Raw genomic sequence first — 24,097 nt, 5'->3', positions numbered from 1 at the left:
CTATTTGGTGTAAACGATATATGGAGTCACCCTTACTTTCAACTGCGAACTACAAGTCAGGTAAAAATGATGGATAATCGCCGATAATGCAGATTCCATTTTGATGGTACTATTAAAAAGGTCGATGAACATCACGCCCCTCAAAGGAAAGTATACCACCAAAATGAATACGTGGTTATTCGAAAGCTTGGAATACATATAAAAAAAGTGTACACTTTGGTTTTTGATTGCCACACTAAAAACGTTTATAAACTAGTTGGCAAACTTTTAGCACGAAGCTGTTCAACAAATTATATTAAATCTAAAAAAATTTGAAATTGAAGTGTCTAAAATACATTCGATTAACTTTTATTATTGAATATGAATATGCAAAATTTTGACATTTACAAAAACGTCATATTGGAAAGACAAAAACTTAAGAGGTGGAGCTAGAATTTTAAATTTCAGTATTAACTGATTCAATTTATTACAACTTTATTTTTTTTAAGCTAGTTGACAAAACTATGATTGTATATATTATAATATATTTAGTTTGCAAATTTCACTAGTTTATTTATAATAATTCCAAAGATAAAAGATGGGAAGAGGAATTTTGACTATTGAATACCATTGTATAACTATCTTTATAAACATATAAATACCCCCACCAATTTTAATTCGTGTATATATCCATTCAAGAAAAAACATACAAAAAAGAATACTTTAGAAAGAGACTTCTAAAGAAAGCTGAATTTTGAAGTAGTGAGTATCGAAATACGCACAATTACTTTAACAGATGACATAACCACAGAATTAGTTTTTTTTTAAATTTGGAGAAAAAAAAATGTAGATTGCAGAGATTACAAAATTATAAACCATTACGAAGAAAATAGTAGTACAGTGGTAGTTCTTCTAATTTCATTGGAAGACGTTTATAGAAATATAGTCAGCAAATAAAAGCTTGAGCTTGAGAAAAGAAAAAGATTTAGCATTTAGCTCTGGCTGTTTGGACCCAAGTTCATTGCAAACACTAACTGTAGGAGAAGAGCGAGGTGTATTCCTATAATAGTTTATAACAGTTCAGATTTCCATTGTTAAATTGTACTCGAAATACGGAAGTTAGGTATGTATTGTTTATATAAGTTCAAGTGTATCATATGTAGATGTGTATAAATGGAAATATTCCATTTAAAGTTTAGATATATGGCTGTGGCAACTGAATACTGAATCTATCAATTTATTTTTTACCTAGAACCCTAAGGGCCAAAACAAAGGTAATGTAAAGCTTACGGCTATTGTTGATCCATTTTTGCCTATTCCTCCCGTAAAAATAATTGAAAGATCAGCTCGGACTAGGCGAAGAGCAACCACGCATGCCAACCACAAAGGTATTGACCTCATTTCCAAATCCAGAGCCGGTAACTTTAATTAAGAATCAATAGAATCTTAATCATTAAAAGTTCTTATGCATGAAGCTTATAAAGGTCAATTTATTACAATTATATATATATATATATATATATATATATATATATATATATATATATATATATATAACCTTCTAGTTGCTAATTGATTATGTTTTTATTAGTATATTTTAAAAATATACCTTTGAGTCTTTCAGTAAGTTTATGTATGAAGATGCTTTATCCTATCACTCAAAGATGATATAAAAAAAATGATTTAGAGTTTTAGGTACATATCTCGACTTAATAATATTGATACATTTTTCTAATCTTCCTTAAGTAACATCTCGTAGAAAAATGTATCAACTCTATAAAGAAAGAAATATTTTCAAGTATGTTCGACCAGTTTTTTAGATAACGATCTAGAACTGATTTCAAAAAGCCAGTAAACATTAGCTCCAAATAATAATTTATTTTTCGGTGCAAGCAATATTTTGAAATTTTGTGCGATGTACTCGACGTTAATAAAATTAAAATGGAGAGGCAAAAAACTAAATGAAAAAGCAAGATACATAGAACCAAGAATAGGTAATCGATAGAATCACATGGTGAAATTGGTTTTGTTTGGTTCATATTTTTTCAATTATTGATCTGTTAGTTTTATACGCGCAATAAATTAGACAAAATGTACAATCCGATCAAGGTAAATGAAGTAACCATCAATTAGACCAAGCGAGGAATATACCAACCAAAGATTAATTATATATACTTAGGACCCTAATAAACATTCTTACACTGTACAAATAGTTTGAATTTTTACATTTTAACAGTAATACGAAGATTGCTAATTATGTTTCTGACCTAGATGTAAGCAGGTTTCGTCTCTCGTTTTCAATCGAAAACATTGCATCCATAAGACATTCAATGAACGTTGGATCCCGAAGTATTATACAAACGTCCAAAGAAAGCTCATGTCGACTGGTGCAAAGAACTAGATCTAACAAGATTATTCAATTCAAACCAAAAAAGTTCGTGGAAGAAATGGAGCTGGACACATGGCAACAATAGTTTATAGTCGGAAGGCTAAAGATGTCCCCTTGGGAAAACTGAGATTTGAAAAACATATAATATCGTAAGTGGTAATCCAGGCTCGCAAGTCTAGGACAGCGTTTGTGGTTATTTCGTTAATTCCCAGGATATAACTTTTGCAAAGAAAGAAACTCCAGCAATATATTCATGACAACATTTTTTATCTTTAAATATAGTTCTAATAGAATAAAAAAACATTCCAGATTTTTTTGTCTCCCTCCAAAACCTAAAACATGTGTTATTAATATTTCCAACAAAAATATATATTTGGCAATATGAAATTAATCAACAATATTAATTATCATATTCTCTGTATAATTAATTGAATACTAAAATAAAAATTCGCTTTTAGATTTGTTGCAAGTGTTGACTCCTTTTATTTTCTCATGTGAATGTTAATAATTTTAGTTGAATTTTCAATTCAAGGAAGCATAAATTTCATTAGAAATAACGTTGAAATATATATAAAGTTTCTTTTTCATTGCCGGGTCAAACTGTACCACAGTGAAGATCAGAAACTGCCCCCCTAAAATAGAAGATTGAAAATTATACTATTAATGAGATTTTATTGATAACATTCATAACTTGTCAATGATATAGTAATTATTCTAACTCAATTTTCATAATAACTGTTAATATAATTTATTAATTTAACGTGAAATTTAAAACAAAAAACTTATTTAGTGAATTTTATAAAATATGTATTTCATCATGAATCACGAATATGTATTTATTTCGTTAGGTGTGGTTTCTTTTTATACGAATATTGCTATTACCATTGTGAAGAATATATTAATGAAAAAATGGGACAAAATTAAAGAATATACAGAAATACCTCAAAACGAATTTATAAAAGCTATAGAACTAACACTTACAACAACATTTTCAAATATTAACTGTCCTAAGCAAACTTGATATAAACATTCCATTCATTTTCCGATATGTAGATGATTGCATCACTGCCGTACCAAGGAATCAAATTGAAAACATAAATAAAAAATTCAATTCTTATCATAAAAAACTTCAATTCACAATCGAGGTTGAGCAAAATAATAGAATCAATTTTCTTAATGTCACATTATATAAAATTAAGAATAACATAAGAACAGAATGGTATACGAAACCAACTTGGTCCTTAAGATATTAAACTTCAATTCGTGTCATCCTATGTCACAAAAAAGATCAGTGTTAATAAGTTTGGCTGATAGATCTATCCAACTATCAGATCCTGAATTTAGATGCTTAGCTATTCAAAAATCATAAACTTCATTAAAAGAAAATAATTCTCCAGAAAAAATTATAAATTCAAGAAAAGGATAAACAGATACTACAATCAATTTAAAAACAAAACTGAAACGAAACGTCAAAGCATAAAACATTTTTCCTCACCATATGTACAAGGACTTTCCCAACAATTATTGAATTATTTCAATAAATATGACATTAGTATAAGTCATAGAAGACATAATACATTATCCAAATATTTCACTAAATCAAAATCTAAAACACCAAAAAACAAAAGAAGTGATGTTATATCAAGTGCCTTATACTAATTGTGACGCTGTCTACATAGGGCAGACCTCTCAATATTTAGAAAATAGACTAAAAGGTCATCAATACGATTAAAAAAAATAGAACTGCATTAACGAACCATGAAATATCAAAAAAACATAAATTCAATTATAAAGATTCAAAAATTCTTGAAATGGAATCTAATACACGAAAAATGGAATTTTTAGAAATGGTTCACATTCATAAGGACGAAAAAGCTATAAATGATAAAAATGACCTAAATAATTTAAGTAAAATTTATAGCTCTATTTGTAAATTCTAATAAAACTACAAACAATTTAATTGATTACTGCTATATATTTGAGATGTAGGGACCAAGGAAAAATTAATTAGTTCTAAGTTGATTTTATCCTTATTCATGATGAAGGATATCATATTTTGATAAAGACTCAAAGAAAAGTCGAAACGTCAAAATTTAACTAATTTTTAAACAGAAGACACCTAAAATCATGAACATTTAGATGCATTAATATATCAAAAGGTCTAAGAAATATGAAATTAAAGAAATAAATTTCAGTGAGGGCCCCATATTGCGTAACGTCTTAGATATAAAATAAACACTGAACACTTGAATACAAAGTAAACATGACAGTTATTCTCTCGGTTATTCTAAAATAAGCGTTATTATTAAACTTTGATTAATCTGAAAAATGGGATATAATTCGTGTTTTGTGCCAAGATGTAAAAATACCAAGAATGAAACACTTGATAAAGTTTTTTTATGATGCCAAGAAATTCGAATATACAACAAGTTTGAAAAGTGTGTGTTGAAAAGTGTTAGTCGTTTTAACAATCCAGCGAGATGTAATTAATTTTGTTGCCAGGATCATTTTAATTTAAGTAGGAAGCAAATTTAACTAATTTCAATATTTTATAGTAATTAAGTTTATTATGCTTTTAATTTTTAACGTAATTATGTAAAAATATAAAAACTTAACCTATAGAAGGTTTATTCACTTTATACTTATATATAGAAAAATGTTTTATTTATACATAACGAATAGATAAAGTATGTATTATAACAGCATACGCTACGTTGCCGGCAACGATAATCTCGTGATCATCAAGCAGATAACTGCTCAATGTTTTTATTAAACCTATGACGTCGCAACTGAAAACCAATGAGAATCGTTTTCTTATGTAGTTAAAAATTTGAAATTTTTGCGATTTTCAATTGAATATTTAGATATTATTGTTTCAATTTTGATAAAATATTTTACTTTCTGACATTATTTCATATCAAGAACTTATAAAATAGAAATTCTTTTTAAAAAATGCAATTACCCTATTTTATCTTAATATTAGTAATTCTATGATTTTCTATTATATAAAAACTAAATTCCAACATATATTTTTTAAATATAATTTTTGGATTATTTTATTTGCAAAATTTTAAATGCTGCTCAGTAGAGAAAAAAACGCGAACACTCTCCCAGGCTTGCGAGCCTGGATTCGCCAAGTGACCACGGAATAATATCGTTTCGCATTTTCATTTCGCTGAAAGGACCTCTCCAAAATTCGTCGCCAGGTGTTGGACTATTAGTGGTGTTGAACCAACGCAGATCTATCATTGGTTTGTCAGAAATCATTGGAAAATTCAAAAAAAGCAGAAGAAAAAGCATGATAAAGTGAATATTTCAAATTAGTTCAGAAAAACGGTTTTCAAAGCAGCCATATATCGAACTGATCGTTCTACCTCCTGCACAATTCGGATTTGATACATTTTGGAATTACATCAATCTATTGCTTTGGAAAACAATGAAACCAATTCAATGTTTTCATTAATAGACTAGAAACATAAATAGCAAGCCTAGTATCTTTTACTCTATTTAGGCTTTGGAATACCTGTGTTAAACACTACAAAATAACACATGCTCGAGTTTCATTACCGCATACCATAGTCGTTGGCAAATATGACAGATATCAAAATAGGTAAAATTTCAGCTTTCAGCGACATTAATAAAGTGATAATGACAAATTCAATGCAGTAAATATCTTTAATAAATGAACAAATAATTAGCTCAACATTTTTTTCAATACTCATTAATTCTCTGTAGAATAAATATCTACACTAGTAAATATTTACTTGGAAGAATAAGAAGTGCATTCGACAAACTAAGAGGCTTTTTAATACTTCTCAAAAAATAGCTTGGGCTCTTTTTAAATGCATTTATGTTATGTTATGCATTAAATGTTCATGTGATATGTATATCCTCAATTGTGGCAAAACATTGTTCTTACATGCGGCTTCTTAGTTCTGGCAATAGAAAAAATCATAACCGGTAAATACTGTGACTATAGGCAAGTTAAAGTGTAGTTTTCGACAAATAGTAATTAATTGTTTAGCCATAAATGTGAGCGTGTTTCCACTAAACGTGTTATTTTAATGCTCTTTTGACCTTTGTCGTCATAACTATGTACCTATATTTACAGGGGGTCTCGCATAAGAACTGACAAAGCTGTGTATAGGGAGCCCAAAATATGACAATTGGTGACAATTTATCACTTACCAAATTACATCGCTGAGAAGTTATACGGCCTTAAAGTAGAATTTAAAACTTAGGAAAAATATAATATTTTTTGGAACCCTTCAACTTTTAGGGGTGACTAAATTTTCACAAAATTTTATTTGTCAGTTGATTTAAAGAGTTTTATTTTCATATCGTGGATAATTTTCCATAAAACTTTCATTTCCAAGGACCATCAACCATGTTAATTAAAAAGTTACAAAAAAATCAAGAATTGGCTATGAATTTACATCAAATTTGATAATTTGCAATTCGGTTCTTCTAGTAATCAAATTGCCATAGTTTTTTTAAATGAGTAGAAACGAGTGGGTATGTTATTGGTGTTAAGTTTTTCTGAAGGAAAGCTTGGAAGATTATCGGTGGAGGTTATCTGAGTTTTATAATGTTAATCGCAAGCATCCTGTCCAAACGTAAATTACGTCTAATAGTTCTAATGATATCCAAAATAAGGTTCTTCATCTCGCGCACTCATTTAAAACCATTTAATTACTTGAAGAACTATTTCAATATATAATTTCAAATTGTCTAATTTGATGTAGTAATGATTGAAAATATGTCTTTGATTAACAGATTCATATGGTGTACCTAATTTGATTTTAAATACTTTCAAAGTGTTGTAAAAAAATTTTACTCGATATTTTGGACCCTATAAATCCTCAGGGATGTAGCTGGATATAGAGGTATATTGCACTCAATCGTCATATTTTGGGCTCCTCTATACACCCTTGTTATATGTCGGTTCTCATGCTGGACACCCTGTATATCGTCATCAGATTTAATTTTAAACAATTTAATACAGATTCATCGCCAAGCACAACAAAACACGTTCAGTTATTTTATATGTTAAAAACAAATTAATGATGCAAAGAGAGCCAAACTACCAAAAAAAATGTAATAAAGTAGATAATGAAAGTTTATATAACTTGGACATTTTCACTGTTTGGCGAAAGAAAAAAAAACAACTATTTTCTGTGATGAATAGAAAATGGTATAACTGTCGATTCACACCCCGTTTTTAAACGAATTTTTGAATTTCAATACATAATCAGGAAAGTAGTTGTTTTTATTTTAAAGACCCAATAATTATTGATTGAAATATACAGACATAGCTAGAAATTTTGATTTCAATCAACTTATTATTTGACATTTACTGCATTGATTGTGTAGCATGTGCACAAATTAAAACAATTGACATAATATTAATTCATGGAGAACTTTTTAAATAGACAATACCAGCAATTATTCAAAAGATATAAAAAGCGAATAACTGAATTTTTCTATATTTAAAGGTACTCTTAAAAATCCACACTACGGGTGCTTACAGCGATCGTGGATCCATTTTTTCCAATCCCTCCGATTTTTAAACTTTCGATAAAAGATAAAAATACTTGGAAATAGCCTAAATAGAATGCACTACACATCACGTGGGCCATATATATTTCAAATCCAAAAAGTGATACCTAGAAAACAACGTCAACTAAAAACATTTAAGCAACAAAAATAAACCGAAGATTCTTCAACCATCCAAATCGATTCCATTATTCCATTTTATAATATCCTCAATAGAAAATAGATGTTTTCTGATTGAATTATGCATCGAATCATATAAATTTTTTGCGACGAAAAACTTTTCAACAGTTTTACTTAATCATCTTTACCTTTGTGATTTTCGTTAGCTATGTTGGTGATCTAAACTTGTCATAATAAAACATATTCAATAGGGTTCTAATTAATTGGAGTATTACATCTAAGTGTTTAAAAATTCAAACAGAAGTAAGAGTTAACAGAGAACAGATGAGCAAAACAGAAACAAATGAATATATAAAAGATCTAGTATACAATGCAGTAATCATTCAAATATATATCTATGGTAACAAGAGATGCTTATTTATGTCAATAAGTCAAGCAAACTTGCAATAAGGCGTAAATTACACTTTCTCAAAGAAAGTCCGAGAGGACAGCCTACTTGCCAGTAATATAGCTTCTAGTTGAAAAGTACTTGAGCATTTCAGAGAATAATTAAGAGTAGAACAATTATAATAAAATAGCAAACCAAAAATTTAAATGTTTCGATACATATCTACTTTAATATCAACATCTATTTTTTTCATTATTAACGTTAAAAAATAGAATATAATGTAATTTTGAAAACTTAAAATGTTTCTCATTATTTGCATCTGTTTTCTTTGCAATATAACAATAGTACAACTTCAATTAATTGGAAAACTTTTTAGTTTTCAAGGTAAATTGTCCATAATATAACCATACAAGAGATAGAAAATATTAGAACTTCAGATAAAACATTAATTTTTGATAAAGATATTTTATGTACGCATAACAAAACAATATCAATAGTTTTATAAACATCACCAAATAATGTGAAAATGAATGCAGGTAGTTAATTACACAGTGATCTGTACATTTTTATGTGTCGCTTACATAAGTCTTATTGACAGGATGAATTTAATTTTCACGAATAGATTTCCATTGCATTTTCAATATAAACAATATCAGTATCTGGCAAAAATTAGTATTTACAACTTTTTACAATAAAAAGCCAATAACTAAAGCAATAGAAATGACACATTAAGATGTGTAGAAACATAATTTCAACCTTTACAATATTAAGTACCTTATAACAGCGTGTCTGCAATCTTTTAATTTTCCGTTTTATTCTAGTTTCTATTTTTAACGTAGGAATAGAGGAATTCTAAAAATATTTTAAAAATTTCCAACATAATGATGTAAATTGGAAAAGTCAAGCTTTTGATAGTTTTTATACTTGTATACTCTAGAGAATCAGAAAACTCATTCCTCAATTTTTTTCCTTCCTTTTAAAACCATACATAAAAAACCATCCCTTCATCAATGAATACAGTAAACATTTAGACACATCAGCTTACCAAAAAAACCAGTGAAAAAACATATATATGTATGTTGTGATTCAGGTTGTATACACGGCGACTCAAAAGATGCTCAGTCTTAAAGCTGAAATATTACTCGCACCCCCTTTCAGAAAGTTCATGTTGCATTCTCAGCTAAACCTAAGTTCTATTCCAGTGTGTCCCGGAACCCATTAGAAAGTGGATAAAACATATTAGATGCGGACACATTAAAAAAAATCTATTTCAATGTTTATGGAAGTTTTTCTAATTGTGAAACTAATGGATTTGAGAAATAGCAAAATTCTCTGCATTAAAATCATTTTTTTCTTTGCAACGTTCCAGAGTAGTTTATATATTAATCTTTAAAATGATGAAATTATTCATTATTGCAAAATAAATTTGAATCAATGAAGTTTAAGTGTTGTAATTTTCAAATATAGTTACTTAATAGTTGAAAAACTGAATTTGTTTTGCTTGAGAATTATAAAATTAATATAGAAAAATTATTAGAATAATGGAAACTACTGAAACTAAACAAAGCACTTGAGTTTCAAGCTTATATATATATGTATATTGCAATATCAAATCTATCCGTGAAAGTTATTTTGAATAAGGCATGGAAAATGGATTAAAAACATAGATGCTGAATGATATTATTCTATACCTTGTTGATTTTCAAACAGTCTAAATTCTTATATCAGGTATCCCAAAAAGCCCATGGCAATATTAAAAGTACGCAACATACGCATCAAACCCAATATTAGTTTAAAAGATATAAGTAGTAAAACTTAAGACATGCCATGTCTTTGAGATACTCTGACTTACAGCAACTGTGGATCCATTCTTGCCAATTCCACCAGTAAAAACAGTTATAACATGGTGGTACATTGTCACTGTACCAACTGATATTGTACTTATAGGAATTGCATACCACATTTCAAAAGAATCACTAAAAATCTAGGCATAATGAAAATTAGAAACTGTAATAAAATATTTGTGTGGCGTTACATTCTCCATAGTTGAATGTTATCTTTAATGGGTGTATATTCACTTAGAAAAACATTTTTTTTTATTTTATTGGTGAATTGATTCATATGGATACAAACTAAAGGCTACCTATTTCAGACTTTTTCCATTATATTAACAATTTCAAGTTCAGTTAAAGATATTTAGGGTTGTCAAAACTTATAACACCTCAATATCAAAACCAATGAAAAATTGAACTATAAATACATTTAAAGAAAAGCTGATGTATAAGAAAGATTATAATTACCCAATACATGAATGTTTAAAAATGAGAAAGAAGTAAAGAAATCTTAAAAAATTACCGATACAGATTTTAATTGAGATCAAGTAGTTTTTCAATTGCACTTGACGTGTCATAATATAACCAATATAATAATGATCTCAAGATCCTTGCACACCTGTCATCTTACAGATTCATATTTCTATTCCCAGTTATACCAAAATTGTATGAAAAATATAATTAAAAAGCAGAAATCTATAATTAGGATTTGAAAATAAACATGCCACAATCGAACAAGTGCTTATCTGAAATTTGTGAAAAGACTGAGAAGGTACTAGAAGAAAAAAGAATTTGTTCAGAAAGAACATACAGAAATGTCTTTTTTTGAAGAAATTTAATATAAAATATAAAGACCAGTACATTATTCACTACTTATGGAGATAATATTAAAATTACGATTTTTACTAATGAAACATGTATATTGTCAAAACATGCATCAAATTCGATGAAACAAAATTAACAAACATTACATTAACCAACATATTTTTAATGTTATCAAAAATATCAATTATATTGCATCACTATTTATTCTATATGTACTTCAGAAGAGCTGAGATACACTGTGAAAACAAAATATTTGTTTTAATCAAGCTTTTTTAATTTTAATCAACTCAAGCCCTATTTTCCTGATATTTTCCAAGTTGATGCTTCGACAATGTGGTATAGATATGAAAGTCATACCTCTAATTTTTAATAATTTAAAATATCAATAAAATTTTAAACTAATTTTTCTTCCTATTAGGAAATGTCATTAAGGAATAAACTATTTTTATGTATAATTTGAATATTTTTTTATTAATAAGTATAATCAGAAACAATTTACAATAAAATTTTTTTTGATTAGCTGTGAAATTCGTGGTGTTCCCGTGTTTTATATAAGGTATCAAAAAATATTAAAGAAACCTGTTTTTGTTAATTTTTGTTTTATATACCATTACAATTTTCCATGTATATAGATTTCAAACTACTTTTAACATAATATTTTGTTGACACCTTCAATCCCTAGGATATGTAAAGATAACATTCAACTTTTTCAAATTGTGACAAAAAAAACAAGAAACAATAAATGGAAAATTGACATCGGTTCTTGAATCATTCAGTGTTTTAATTGAAGTTAAAATTGAATGAAATAACTAAAATCTACTTACTTTTGTTGACCACACATTAGGGCCAAATACTGCAGAAATCATCAATATAACAATTATGGTACATTGTGCTTCAGTGACATCTATCTTTCCAAACCGCAATGTGCCTGAGACGTAAGTCTGCCAATGAGCGCAATAAAATAGAGTCATTGCACAAAAGCACTGAAACAAAAATATATTTTGCAAAATAAATTAAGAAATATTATTCAACAACTCTATGCTCAAAGTTCACATCCTGAAAACTTTTAAGTTGAATTTTTATAATTCTTGAAGGTCATTTTTGGCTAAAAAGAATTACAATAAATTATACTATTTTTCAGTTAGTATTAAAAAATACGTAAATTTTGGTTAAAACTATTGAGTAGGGATTTAAGGTTTCAACAAAAAAATCCAAGCAATATATTTGTTGTTCAAATTTGAATCTAAAAATATAATAAGCAAACCAAGCTACGAATCTTATTTTGCTAGGAAATTGTTTTTATTTATGTATCCATTCATTTTATAATATCACTTGCTGTCATTGTTCACTCAATTTATTTTTCATCTTCCAACTTTTGTTATTAGCTTGTTCATTATCTTTATGATTCTTGGAGTTTGCTTTTCATACTAAATTTGTTAATTTTGTTTCATACATACATTTTCTTTCTTATATGTGAAATAAACTTTTTTCGCCTAGAATATTTGAGTAAGTCTCTTTCAAGGCGTCCAATCGATCTAAGTTAAGCAAGGAACATATTAATGCAAATTCCAAGAATAAATTGGCTGGTATTAGTCACTTGACAAAATTTATTATGAAAACCACTGTATTCAATAATCAATGGTTAGTCGTACTAGAAATCAGCAAATTTAGAAAAAAACCAGGACATTATAGCAGGCATAATGCCAAATGAAAAAATTGAAGCCTCTTTATGTAAGAAATGGTAAAAACAATTTTAGTTTCCAAAATGTATTTAAGTTTTGATCAACATTTCAAAAGTATTAGCAGATTTGAAAGATTTACTGGTTCTAGAAGAAACTGTTGGAAATATTCAAAGATACTAACAAATTTGCAACATAAATGTGACCCAAATTCATTGTTTATAAAAAAAATAGAATATTGACCTGAAGTTTGAGGGATTCTCATATTTTAATGAAAGCTCCTTTTACAAACTTTTACTCAATTTTATAATACTGGTACTATTTAACAGACATATCAAAAAGCAAAATAATAAAGATAAAAAATGGTTAATATGTCTAAATGAAATTAAATATGAAAAACATATTTTATCCTATTAAAAAGTTAACACAATTCAAAAACGCTTGAATAAACTTTTAATTACACTTCTGTATTTTCATTCAATTACATTTTTTTAATAATTCAACTTTGAAAAAAAAATAAATACTTTATGGTTTTTCAGCATTTAAGTAAAGATTTTATATTATAAAATGCAATACGAGTAATTTCATTTATTCTACATATTTCTTTTACATTTTTACCTGGGAAGTCGACAAGGTGTGTCATTTCATTCACTTAGCTTTTATATTACTATTTTTTCGTTTCCACCTTACACCATCCACACGGTATGGAGTCGCTTATCTAACTTTCATTATAGTTATTTACTTACTAAAAATTAGCATGAAGATGAAAATAAATTCTTATAAAACAACAGAAATTTTTTAGATCACTTTTCGGAATATTATAAAAAAATAGTATTGTATATTATTTATACCTCATAAAGTGAGAACATGAAATAGATGAAGAATTTAGCTTTGAAAAAACAATGAACATTCACATTTTTAATCAAAAAACTGTTTGAACTTTTTCCCTTTTTTTAAATGTTTAGTGTTGTTGGCTATTTAGTACATTACAATCACAATTTAAATTCCTTCAACAAATAATAATTTACTTATCACATAAAAGCAAACTGTGCAAATTTTTCAGATAGCTTATGATAATAAAACTGGTAAAAAACATCAGACCACACTGTGTATTAAAAGTTTAGTAAATAAAATCTCAATTATCACAAACTGTGAAGGTCGAGCAGTTCAAAATAATTTTATAAATGAGGTCATTCACAATTGATTAAGAATTACAAATTCCGTATTACATGTATAGAATCATATATTCTATACATTTGTAATTTAAATATCAAATAGAATGATCTTGTTTTAAACTTTATCAAAAAAGTCGATCAAAAAAATAGCAAAGTAGAAAAATTTAAAACATAAACATGTCCAATATCAATTCACTATATAGTTCTATAACAAAATTTCCCATTAACCCTTAAAAGGTGGTGATTAAAATTGAGTTCTTATTTTTTTCTGCAATTTTAGTTAAGCTAGAAAATTTAAATTCTGTAATTTTCATGCACTCGCAAAGGACTAACCATGGGCTTTTTTATATTCCTGTCACATTATGCCATGATGAAATTAGTAACCCTCACTGTATAAAATAAATCAACAAATTGTATTAAAAAATATGCACTAATGGATCTATACTAATGAATCAACATTTTTAAGTAATTAATTTGCACATATACTTGAAAACATTTTGCATTTGGTACAATTTTTGCTAATTCTAAAATTTCAATTTTAATGAATTGGATAAAAATCAGATTACTAAAATGTTTACCTGAAAGAACATCCATCCTGGATAATAACCTAATTGTACAGCTGTACATGCAGAAAGGGCTACAAAAACAGTGGATATTGAGTCACATCCATGGTCAAAAAGTTCCCCAAGTGGATTTGAAGAATTTGTTCTCCTAGCTTGTTTGCCATCAATCGCATCCAAGCTTTGGTAAATAAATAACCCCAAAGCACACAATGCACAAGCCCATCTGGGAGCTTCAATTTTGGCATCTGGTGAATACCTAATTTAAAAATTGTGTTAATAATGATCGGTAAAGAAATAATTATGTAACTTAGGTATAGTATAGTATACATATAGGTAATCAATAGTATTTTAAAGAAAGAATTATATTTAATAGAGAAAGTATGAATTTATGTCCTACTAATTTCTACTTACCATGTTAAAAGTAAAGATGTAAAAATATTAATACAAAGGCCTACGATAGTAATCAGATTTGGAGCCAACCAAATGGGTACTTTTAATACTAGCCAACTCCAATACGGTTGTAAAATTTTATCTAACAAACTATGACTTTGGCAAGAATACTCATGTTCTCCCAGTTTTTTCAACTGTACTTCCGATAACAGTTTTTGCCTATAGAGTTTCATCTTTGAAACAAAATGTATGCTGAAAATCTATCATCAAAATCTTTCTCACAAGTAGTTACAATTTGAATATCGACACAAAAAATTTTGAACCAAACAAAACTGTTAATACGTCCCTAACAAATTTGACCCAACATGACATGATATCTCAGGCATCTGTCACGGAAAATGACGTTTATATCAAGGACGTTTTCTCTTTATACTTGGCAAAAAATTTTCGGCATAGGTTGCAGAACAACTCTATGGTTGACAGGAAATTCGAACCATAACCTATATAAAATATTAGCATATAATAAGCAAATATTATATGCACGGATAATAAATAAGGAATGAGAGGATTAGCAAGAATATGCAGTATATTATTGATGATTTTTGAAGTAATTAGTTGCAGCAATTCCAATAATACTTGTGCCAGCAACAGAGAAAATGACTGTAATTTTGTTAAAATCAATAAATATTCTCAGAGTATGTATAAGTACATAAAATTTATGTATATTTATATGATAGTTATTTTTATTTAATTGAAAAATTTTTGCACTATAATTTGTTTATGACAATAAAACTGTAATTATTGCAGTAGGTTTTATGTTTCTATTCCATTGAAAAATGAAGGGGTCAGTTATAAGTGTATAGTTTATAATTATTTTGTACTTCATCAAGTTTCAGAAATTATTAGATTTTGCATAAAAATGAAATTTGTTTCAGATGCATACTTAAAATACCATAAATTTTTAACATTAGTTGATGAAGCTAAAGGAAAATATAAATCATGTGAACCTACTAAATGCTCCTGTTTTACTTCTGTAATTTCTGAAGACCTAGAACCATTTAAGAATGGAATAACAAAATCAATGCTACAGGAAATAAAAACAAAGTATGTTTTCAATTATGTCAATTTTTGACTTGTTTGATAAGTCTTTATCTAAGATCTTTGAATATCCATAATATAGAGGAAAAACTTTTTGTATATATTTGTAAGGAGGCTTTTTTGTTTAGGATAACTTTCAAAGTACTGTTTAGATTTTACTGATGTTTAAGTTGAATTATTAAAGAAGATATCAATTTATAAAATCAATATTTCATTTTCATAAGTATTTTTCAAACTTTATTATCTGATATATATTCAATTAATCCAATTTTTTTCATTAAGAAGAAAGTTGGTTTGCTACTTTGAACAGAATAATGATTAATTTATGATTTTATAGTTTTACCTACAGTGTGTGGTGTATCTGAATTGAGTTGACATTCATTTCTGTTCAAAGATTCAAATTTCTTGATGGCTTAAGAGCTGCTTTATTTTTTTGGTGTAGTAAGAACTTTTATTGTGAAAAACCTTTGTTGGCACAGTTCTAAAGCTCGTTGCCATACAAATTGTTCTATTAAGTAGGAGTTTGATTTTGGTGGTGGTTTTAATTTTTCTCCTTGTAGCCTAGCACTGTAAGTTCTCAGTCCTAAGTCCATTTGTGTGTGAAAACATGTGTTCATTTTACTTAAGTTTCTAGTCCATATAATTTTTTTTATATTTACTACTTATAGGAGTTTTCTGACATTTAGGAAATTTTGCTTTGTTTATTTTTATTCTCAATTTCTGTAGCCATGTGTGGATATCATTGTGTCCTTATAATATGTGGAGTTTGTAGTTTGATTTTCCTGAGGAGACAATCCCATTCTTTGTTGGTAGATTTGTCTGATATTGGATATTTGTTGGGTATAGCTTCATTTATTTTAAGTTACATTTGCTCCCTCTTCAATATCTTTATTTATTACTCTAACAGTTAGAGAAACTAAAATCAATTTAAATCTTCACTATATATTTTCAGAGGTACCAAGTATCAAATAATTAACCATCAACTATACCGTGATGAATCATGCATGTTTCCTGCAAGATGCCATGGCATTGAACATTTTTTACTTGAACTTCTTCCTAAATTAGAAGATGTGGAGTTTATAGTGAATACGAGAGATTGGCCTCAGTTACACAAACGTTTGGGATTAATAGCTCCTATATTTTCATTCAGCAAGACATCTGATTATTATGATATAATGTATCCAGCATGGTCATTCTGGGAAGGAGGACCAGCGATTAGTTTATATCCAAGGGGAATAGGTAATAATGTTATATATAAAATTATTTGAATAAAGTATGATTGAAACAGATTATTCTTCTTTTCTTTTTTCATATAAGTTATTAGAAAAAAATAAGTCTAGTAGTTAAACTTTAATTTGAAAAATTATTCCCAAATTTAATAATATAATTTAAATTCTGTGAGGTATATTGGACTGAATTAGTATACAAATTTTATGTTCTTAATGAAACTCTATATATTGCAAGAAATTAACATTATGTCTGTCTTTTTAGGAAGATGGGATCTGCACAGAAAAAAATTGGGGAAAATTGGTAATAGCACTAAATGGTCAGATAAGATACCAAAAGCATTTTTCAGGGGTTCAAGGACGAGCTCAGAAAGAGATCCTCTAGTACTTTTATCTAGAGAAAAACCAGATATTGTTGATGCTTCTTACACTAAAAATCAAGCTTGGAAATCAGATGCAGTGAGTATATGAGCATGTAATTGTTTATATATCATAATCCTACTTATCCAGTAATCTTCAATTTAATGTATAAGTTGTTTATATATATATATATATATATATATATATATATATATATATATATATATATATATATATATATATATAATACAAATTGAGTATCATATGAAAACATTTGCATGAAATTTAGTCAATCCAACATCAAAACAAAATCTACTTAATACTTATGATTTAGATTTCCTAGCATACTACAGTCTCATATTCAGTTTATAACGCAAAATTCATTATATGTATATGCATTGTAAAAATAATAAAACATACTAGATGAACTGACAAAATGAAGTGCTTATTTTTTATAAATTACATATTAATATTGTAACATTTTTTGAAAGGATACTCTTCATGCCCCACCTGCTAAGGAAGTATCATTTGAAGAGCATTGCCAGTACAAGTATCTCTTCAACTTTCGAGGAGTTGCAGCTAGTTTTCGTTTCAAGCACATGTTTTTATGTAAATCTCTAGTGTTCCATGTAGGGGAAGAATGGCAAGAATTCTTCTATCAGTCTCTCAAACCGTGGTTTCATTACATCCCTATAAGAGCAAATGCAAACAAAGAAGAAATTCAGGAACTACTAGACTTTGCTGTTAACAATGATGAAGTTGCTAAAGAAATAGCTGAGAATGGTTACAACTTTATTTGGAATCACCTTAAATTATCAGATGTACGATGCTATTGGAAAAAATTGATCAAAAAGTACACCAAATTGTTAAAGTATAAGCCAATCCTTGATAACACTTTAATCGAGATTAAGGAAAAGTAATATTTTGATTTGTGGTCATTCAATAGTTTGTTTTATAAAAATAAAGCAATTTGCATAAAGCAAAACTAGAAAATGTTGGTATTAAAATGAAAATTCAGGTTTATCTCCATAAAGGATAATTCTAAATGTAATGTCTGAATCTCCTTTCTTTTATCATATTTATAAGTAGTCAAAACAAAATCTCAACAAACCAATTACTATATGGTGTAGTCATTTTCAGTTATATCGCGCGTTTTTCAGATTTTTAGGCTTCTAAAAAGATTTCTATGTGATTTTAGTTTCTTGAGCTTTGTTCTATGGTTCATTCTAAAGTGGAATCTTTAATCTCCTGGTTGTTGGTTAGGGGTAGTATTTGTTCTTGGTTGGAGCGTTGACCGGAATTTCTACATTGATTTTGAAACTTTAAGGACAGTGGCTGTTGCATGATGTGATTTTTTGTTTCATTGATTTTATTCTTCTCGTTTTAAGCTATTTAATAGAAAATAGGTGATCTCATATGTTCTTTTTGACAGAATATATAAATGTGTGTGTTTTTGATGTCCGCCCTATTTAGAAATTTTAGTCTCTTGTTAAGATACTAAGAAATGAAGTTTGTGAAAATTAATTTACATTGTAAAATTAAAGTTTTATTAACATGACAAAATTAATTTAGTAATTTAATGAGACAATTGGATACTGTTAGATATCCGCTTTAATGAGATACATGTGATTTTTAATTATATTTTATTAATATGATATAAAATAATATCAATATGAAGTTACATTCACAGTATTATTTTGTACTAATACACTAAATTCTTATGACTAACCCTTAACTTTAATTTTTAATGAATTTATGACAATAATATATAATAATCATTGAGGGTAATTGTGACAATAATATCATTAAGGGTAATTTTGACAATAATGTAGAATGTAAGTTTGGTTAATATATGAAACTATGTTAAATAAATGTTTATATGCATGTTATATTCTACCTTCTAATATAAGAAAATATGTGGATCCCCAATAAAACATGATAAGTTAGATATAATGTAATTATGTATTTATTCATCTGTGTGTTGATTTTTTCTTGATCCAAAATGTACTAAAATGTCTGTTTATTAGGCAAAGTGATTGTAAATATAGCGAATGTACTCTAATAATTTCATTACTTGTGTTCAGCTGTGAAGAAAAAGATGCAATTTGTATCTTTAATTGGGTGTCAGAAAATTATAGTATATACAACAAAAGGTCCTTCCTCCCTGCAATAATTTGAATTTACTCGAATTGTATTTCTACTTTAAAATTCACCTCAATTGTCTATTAACTAGGTGACTGGAGCTAAAAACATGTATGAACCTGCGATATACTTTAAAAAAACATCAAGTCTTTCAATGTAATTTATAAATAAAATATTTCTCAACATAAATAGTGAATAGAAACAAGGATTTCTCTCTGGATCATTGTTGGTAAGGATAAGGACTAAATACCACCTATATGTATTTTTATATAACGCTTCATTGCAACCCAGTGTTGAGTAAGAGCATTGTATAAACAATAGGATAGTAGATTAACCTTATGAGGATATCATTTAACGAGGTGGACGCCACCAATAGATGGCAGTGGAGAGTTGGCGTCCAAGCACGTCTTTTCTTACTGTACGTCGTAGCTTGAATTACGTGTTTTCTTAGCTTTGGCTACCGAATTACCCCAATAACAGATGGCGCCAAAATGATTTACAATATTATATTCAACCCTTAAGTTGTGTTATAAAGTTTCTTATTTCAACCAATGTAATGTCCCTCCATAATATAATCACCATTTGTGTCCATTGTTCATTTTTGTTCTAGTATCTATTAAGAGTAAGAATATAGTAATGCCATATACCATCTTACGATTAATGTATAGTTTCAATTTTATTATATATATTGTAAAAAACTTATAAAAAATCCTGGACAAGAGCAATTTATATTTTCAACTGTAGTAGTTGGTGTCTTTTTTGTAACGTTATAACTATATTAAATATGACGCCTTGGATATATTTTTAATGGTATATATTTTTTGTATTGCACTTAAATAGGTTATAATTTCAAAAATATATGACTCATGCTTGATTTACCTGTAACAGACTTGTGAATAAAATCAATTTGTTAAATTAGTACCTGTAGTAAAATAAATATATTTAACTCGACAATTAGCTCAGTTTTAACATTACTATATTATTTTGTGGTCAATCTAAAAAGTATAAATAGATAATACAATAAATAATATTTTCGATTATTATAACTTTTGGCTCTCCAATGTGAAACCAAGACCGGTCCTGGGTTATCTTATCTTATCCAAATTTTCGCATTGATCCGTAACTTTCAATACAAAGCCAATGAATATAATATTTATATTAAAATCAGATTATTTAAATATCTTTGGTACGTATATACTTATTTGTATATTTTTTATTTCTGGTTTTGTTACAATTCTTTTGAATGGTCTTTTTTGTTTGATTTTAAAAACTCTTAATAAAGATAAGTATGAGAGTGTTTTTACCGTTGTTGTGAGCATACCAATAAATTTCAATGATTGTTTTTGAGAAGATACAAAGGTATGGAATTATCTTAACACAATTCGGGAAAATTCTGTCATTCCGACGATGATATAAGATACAATTAGGGAAATTCCAAATAAGGGTACTACTAGTCGTTATTCAATTTATGCCCATTATTGAAATGAAATAAATTCAAAGTTTTTGAACATAAAAAAATACTACTTCACCATAACCATTACAATAAATATGTATGTGAACATTGATGTTCCTTATTTCAGGTAATGCTGCTTTGGCAAACCTAAGCCAGAAATCACTAAGAAATAAGCTGATCTGCAGCAAAGATTTCAGTGAAAATATTAGTCAATCTAAAAGATTGCCTACTACTGCTGTACCATTCCGCTACAAAAATGATGAAGGTTCAGAAAGTGAATCGGAAAGGGAAAATTTGGATGAACAAATAATCCAATTGAATGTTTCCTCACATCCATAAACATATTCAAATAGTGATTTTATTGCCCCTATTCATTCCAAAAACGTTGACATGACAGATAATTCTATCAGTAACCATGAAGATGAAGAGTGGTTGAAAGAGTTACAGAACCTTCCATCTTGTTCTATGGGAATTGGGGGTAGGAAGCAGTCATTGCAAGAAGAAAATGAACAGTTGAGAAAGAATACTCCTGAATACTCAATTGAGAGCTACAAAAAAAGGATTATGAAAACGCAACTTTCCGCGAACGTTTTGTATGGAGAAGGAACTCTCACGAATTTTACAAATGGGCTGCCAATTTCCGTTACAAACCTGGATTCAATAAAAAAACGGCGGATACGATGCTGCCTTACGAGAAGAAATGTATTCTGATGTTCGACGAAATGTCTATCAAGAGGAATCTTGAGTACAACATGTAAACAGATTTATTTCAGGGTTTTGAAGATCTGGGCGAGTTTGGAAGAAAGCCTTTCCCTGCCAGTGAAGCTCTAGTTCTCATGATCAGAGGAATCTATAGCGACTGGAAAATTCCTATTGCCTACTTTGTATCAAATGATGGGGTGTCATATGCTTCTTTATGGTGTATAATTACCAAGGCAATGGAAAAATTTAGTGAGGCAAAGCTAGACAGTATAGGCATAGTATGTGATTTATCTACTATCAATCAGAAACTCATAAAACATTTAGGGGTTAACAAAAACCAACCTTATTTTTTTCATAATGAGAAAAAATATTCTGTTGAAATGCGTTAGAAACAATTTTTTGAACAATAGTTTCATACTTAATGGACAGTTCATATGTTTTTCTGACATTCGAAAAGTTTATGATCTTGATAAAAGGAGCATAACAGAAATGGCCTTTTTGAAACTGAATGATAAGCACATCAATCCGAATTCTTTCGAAAAAATGAAGGTTAAATTAGCTGCCCAATTGTTGAGTCACAGTGTTTATTCTGCCATGCCCGTAATGACATCTTTGGAAACTGGTGAACTTATTTCAAGTACAGCTAAAAACACGGCTAACTTTGTTCTAACCATGAACAATTTATTTAATGCCCTGAATAGTACACGTTAACATTCAACAAAACCCTGTAATCGTATTCTGAGCGATACGAATCCAGAAGTGCCAGCAGCTTTAAGCTGAGGATATGATTTTTTGGAAAATCTATACAAAGTTTGAAAAAAGGGAAATCTGACCAGACCTGATAACTTTGATGGTTTTCTTCTCACCATTAACTCCGTTAAACAATTTGCAAGTAATCAAAAAAATGAAGGTTTCAATTATTTATTCAAAGGCAGACTAATTCAAGATCCGCTTGAAAATAATTTTTCTGTTTATCGTCAAAGAGGAGGGTATAACAGAAACCCAACAGTGAAAGCATTTCGAGCTGCATTTAAAATAAATATTGTCGCCAATTTAATGCGGCCACCTAGAAGTGCTAATGCAGGCAGTCAACTGGATGATGATAATATATTGCTTTTACCAACAGATGACTATGAAGCACTCGCTTCATTAAATATTGAAGAAGAATCATCATCCGAACAAACGGATTCATCCACCAATTCAATTTCTTCCGAGGTACATTCAAATGATATTGCGACGTTAGAAAATTGTTCTGTAGTATATTTTGGGGGTTATTTAATTAAAAAATGTTTAGATCGCTTCAATTGCAAAAGTCAGTTTAGAAGCTGACAATAATGAAAAAATTCGAAAACCAGAACATCAATAATATATATTATCAAATATAATAAGAAGGAAGAGACTGATGCAAAAAATTGTCGTACATTTTTCAAGGTCCATTCACAGTAGATTATATTTTCGATAAAAGTTGAATATTGAAATATTTCTGTGGATTGTGGTTTGATTTCCAATATTCAACAACAAAAAGAATAATGATTAACCAATAATAATCAACGTTTTTATTTATAGTCGATGTTTCAATAGTAAATGTGATTACTTGACCCAAGAATATCTAGAGTAGATTCTACATGTACTACATTTTTGGGGTTTTACAGTCTTCTTAACGGAGATTCAGGTTGTTTAGTGGATTTTGTCCATTTCTTTCTGTGGTCAAAATAAAGAGCTAATTTGTATATATTTTCTTGATAACACATAGTCCAAATGGATCGGGTACAGGTTATAAAAAAAATAATTTCCTGAAAACAAAAATATTAGAATGTGAATAATGTTCCGAAGCAACACTATCATACTTTTTAACAAACATTTTGAGAATTTTAAAAAGTTTTAAAATTACAATAATTTGTTGGCCATTCGAATTTCCTATTAACAATGTTGTAGCTGTAAAATGCACAAGGAATATAGACAGGACCGTACTACTTGTAGTTTCTGATAATTTTTTCAAACGCCCAGTCTATAATTATTATAATTTTATATCAACAATTTCATAAAAAGTGTAGTTATTATTAATACTTTATTTAATATTTCTGTTCGATATTTTCTAATAAATTCATTTACTAAAACTTTGAGTGTTTTATTTAGTTATCTAATATGAATGATGCCATTACCTCAGAGCAAAAATCCGTGATTCCTGACGTTTATGCTAAAATCAAAATTTTTTTTATT

The 24,097-nt window shown here is 28.2% G+C and overlaps 2 protein-coding genes across 6 annotated transcripts in view; one reads left to right on the top strand and one right to left on the bottom strand.

Annotated features, from left to right (window-relative positions):
- LOC130897639 (choline/ethanolaminephosphotransferase 1) overlaps nucleotides 1-15,308 on the bottom strand; it is a 34,976-nt gene extending 19,668 nt beyond the window's left edge. The window contains exons 1-5 of one of the 5 annotated variants that reach the window (XM_057806586.1): nucleotides 14,918-15,294; nucleotides 14,522-14,762; nucleotides 11,914-12,072; nucleotides 10,285-10,416; nucleotides 7,897-8,034 (exon numbers count right to left, since the gene is read on the bottom strand). In XM_057806586.1, coding sequence (XP_057662569.1) covers nucleotides 7,897-8,034; nucleotides 10,285-10,416; nucleotides 11,914-12,072; nucleotides 14,522-14,762; nucleotides 14,918-15,129 — 882 coding nt within the window. In that variant the 5' untranslated portion in view covers nucleotides 15,130-15,294. Of the gene's footprint in view, nucleotides 1-1,269; nucleotides 1,402-7,896; nucleotides 8,035-10,284; nucleotides 10,417-11,913; nucleotides 12,073-14,521; nucleotides 14,763-14,917 lie in introns of all 5 variants that reach the window. The other 4 variants (XM_057806589.1, XM_057806587.1, XM_057806588.1 and 1 more) reach the window with 4 other exon arrangements.
- A 17-nt stretch (nucleotides 15,309-15,325) lies between these two features.
- On the top strand, nucleotides 15,326-20,676 carry LOC130897695 (O-glucosyltransferase rumi homolog). Its single transcript, XM_057806591.1, has 5 exons — nucleotides 15,326-15,591; nucleotides 15,832-16,000; nucleotides 16,947-17,233; nucleotides 17,486-17,679; nucleotides 18,072-20,676. The coding sequence occupies exons 1-5, from the start codon at nucleotides 15,456-15,458 to the stop codon at nucleotides 18,498-18,500; spliced, it is 1,215 nt and encodes a 404-aa protein (XP_057662574.1). The 5' UTR covers nucleotides 15,326-15,455; the 3' UTR covers nucleotides 18,501-20,676.
- Nucleotides 20,677-24,097: the final 3,421 nt, after the last annotated feature.

The sequence above is a fragment of the Diorhabda carinulata genome, chromosome 1 (assembly GCF_026250575.1).
Source record: "Diorhabda carinulata isolate Delta chromosome 1, icDioCari1.1, whole genome shotgun sequence".
Lineage (NCBI taxonomy): Eukaryota > Metazoa > Arthropoda > Insecta > Coleoptera > Chrysomelidae > Diorhabda > Diorhabda carinulata.
This window is presented reverse-complemented; position numbering and strand designations above follow the sequence as displayed.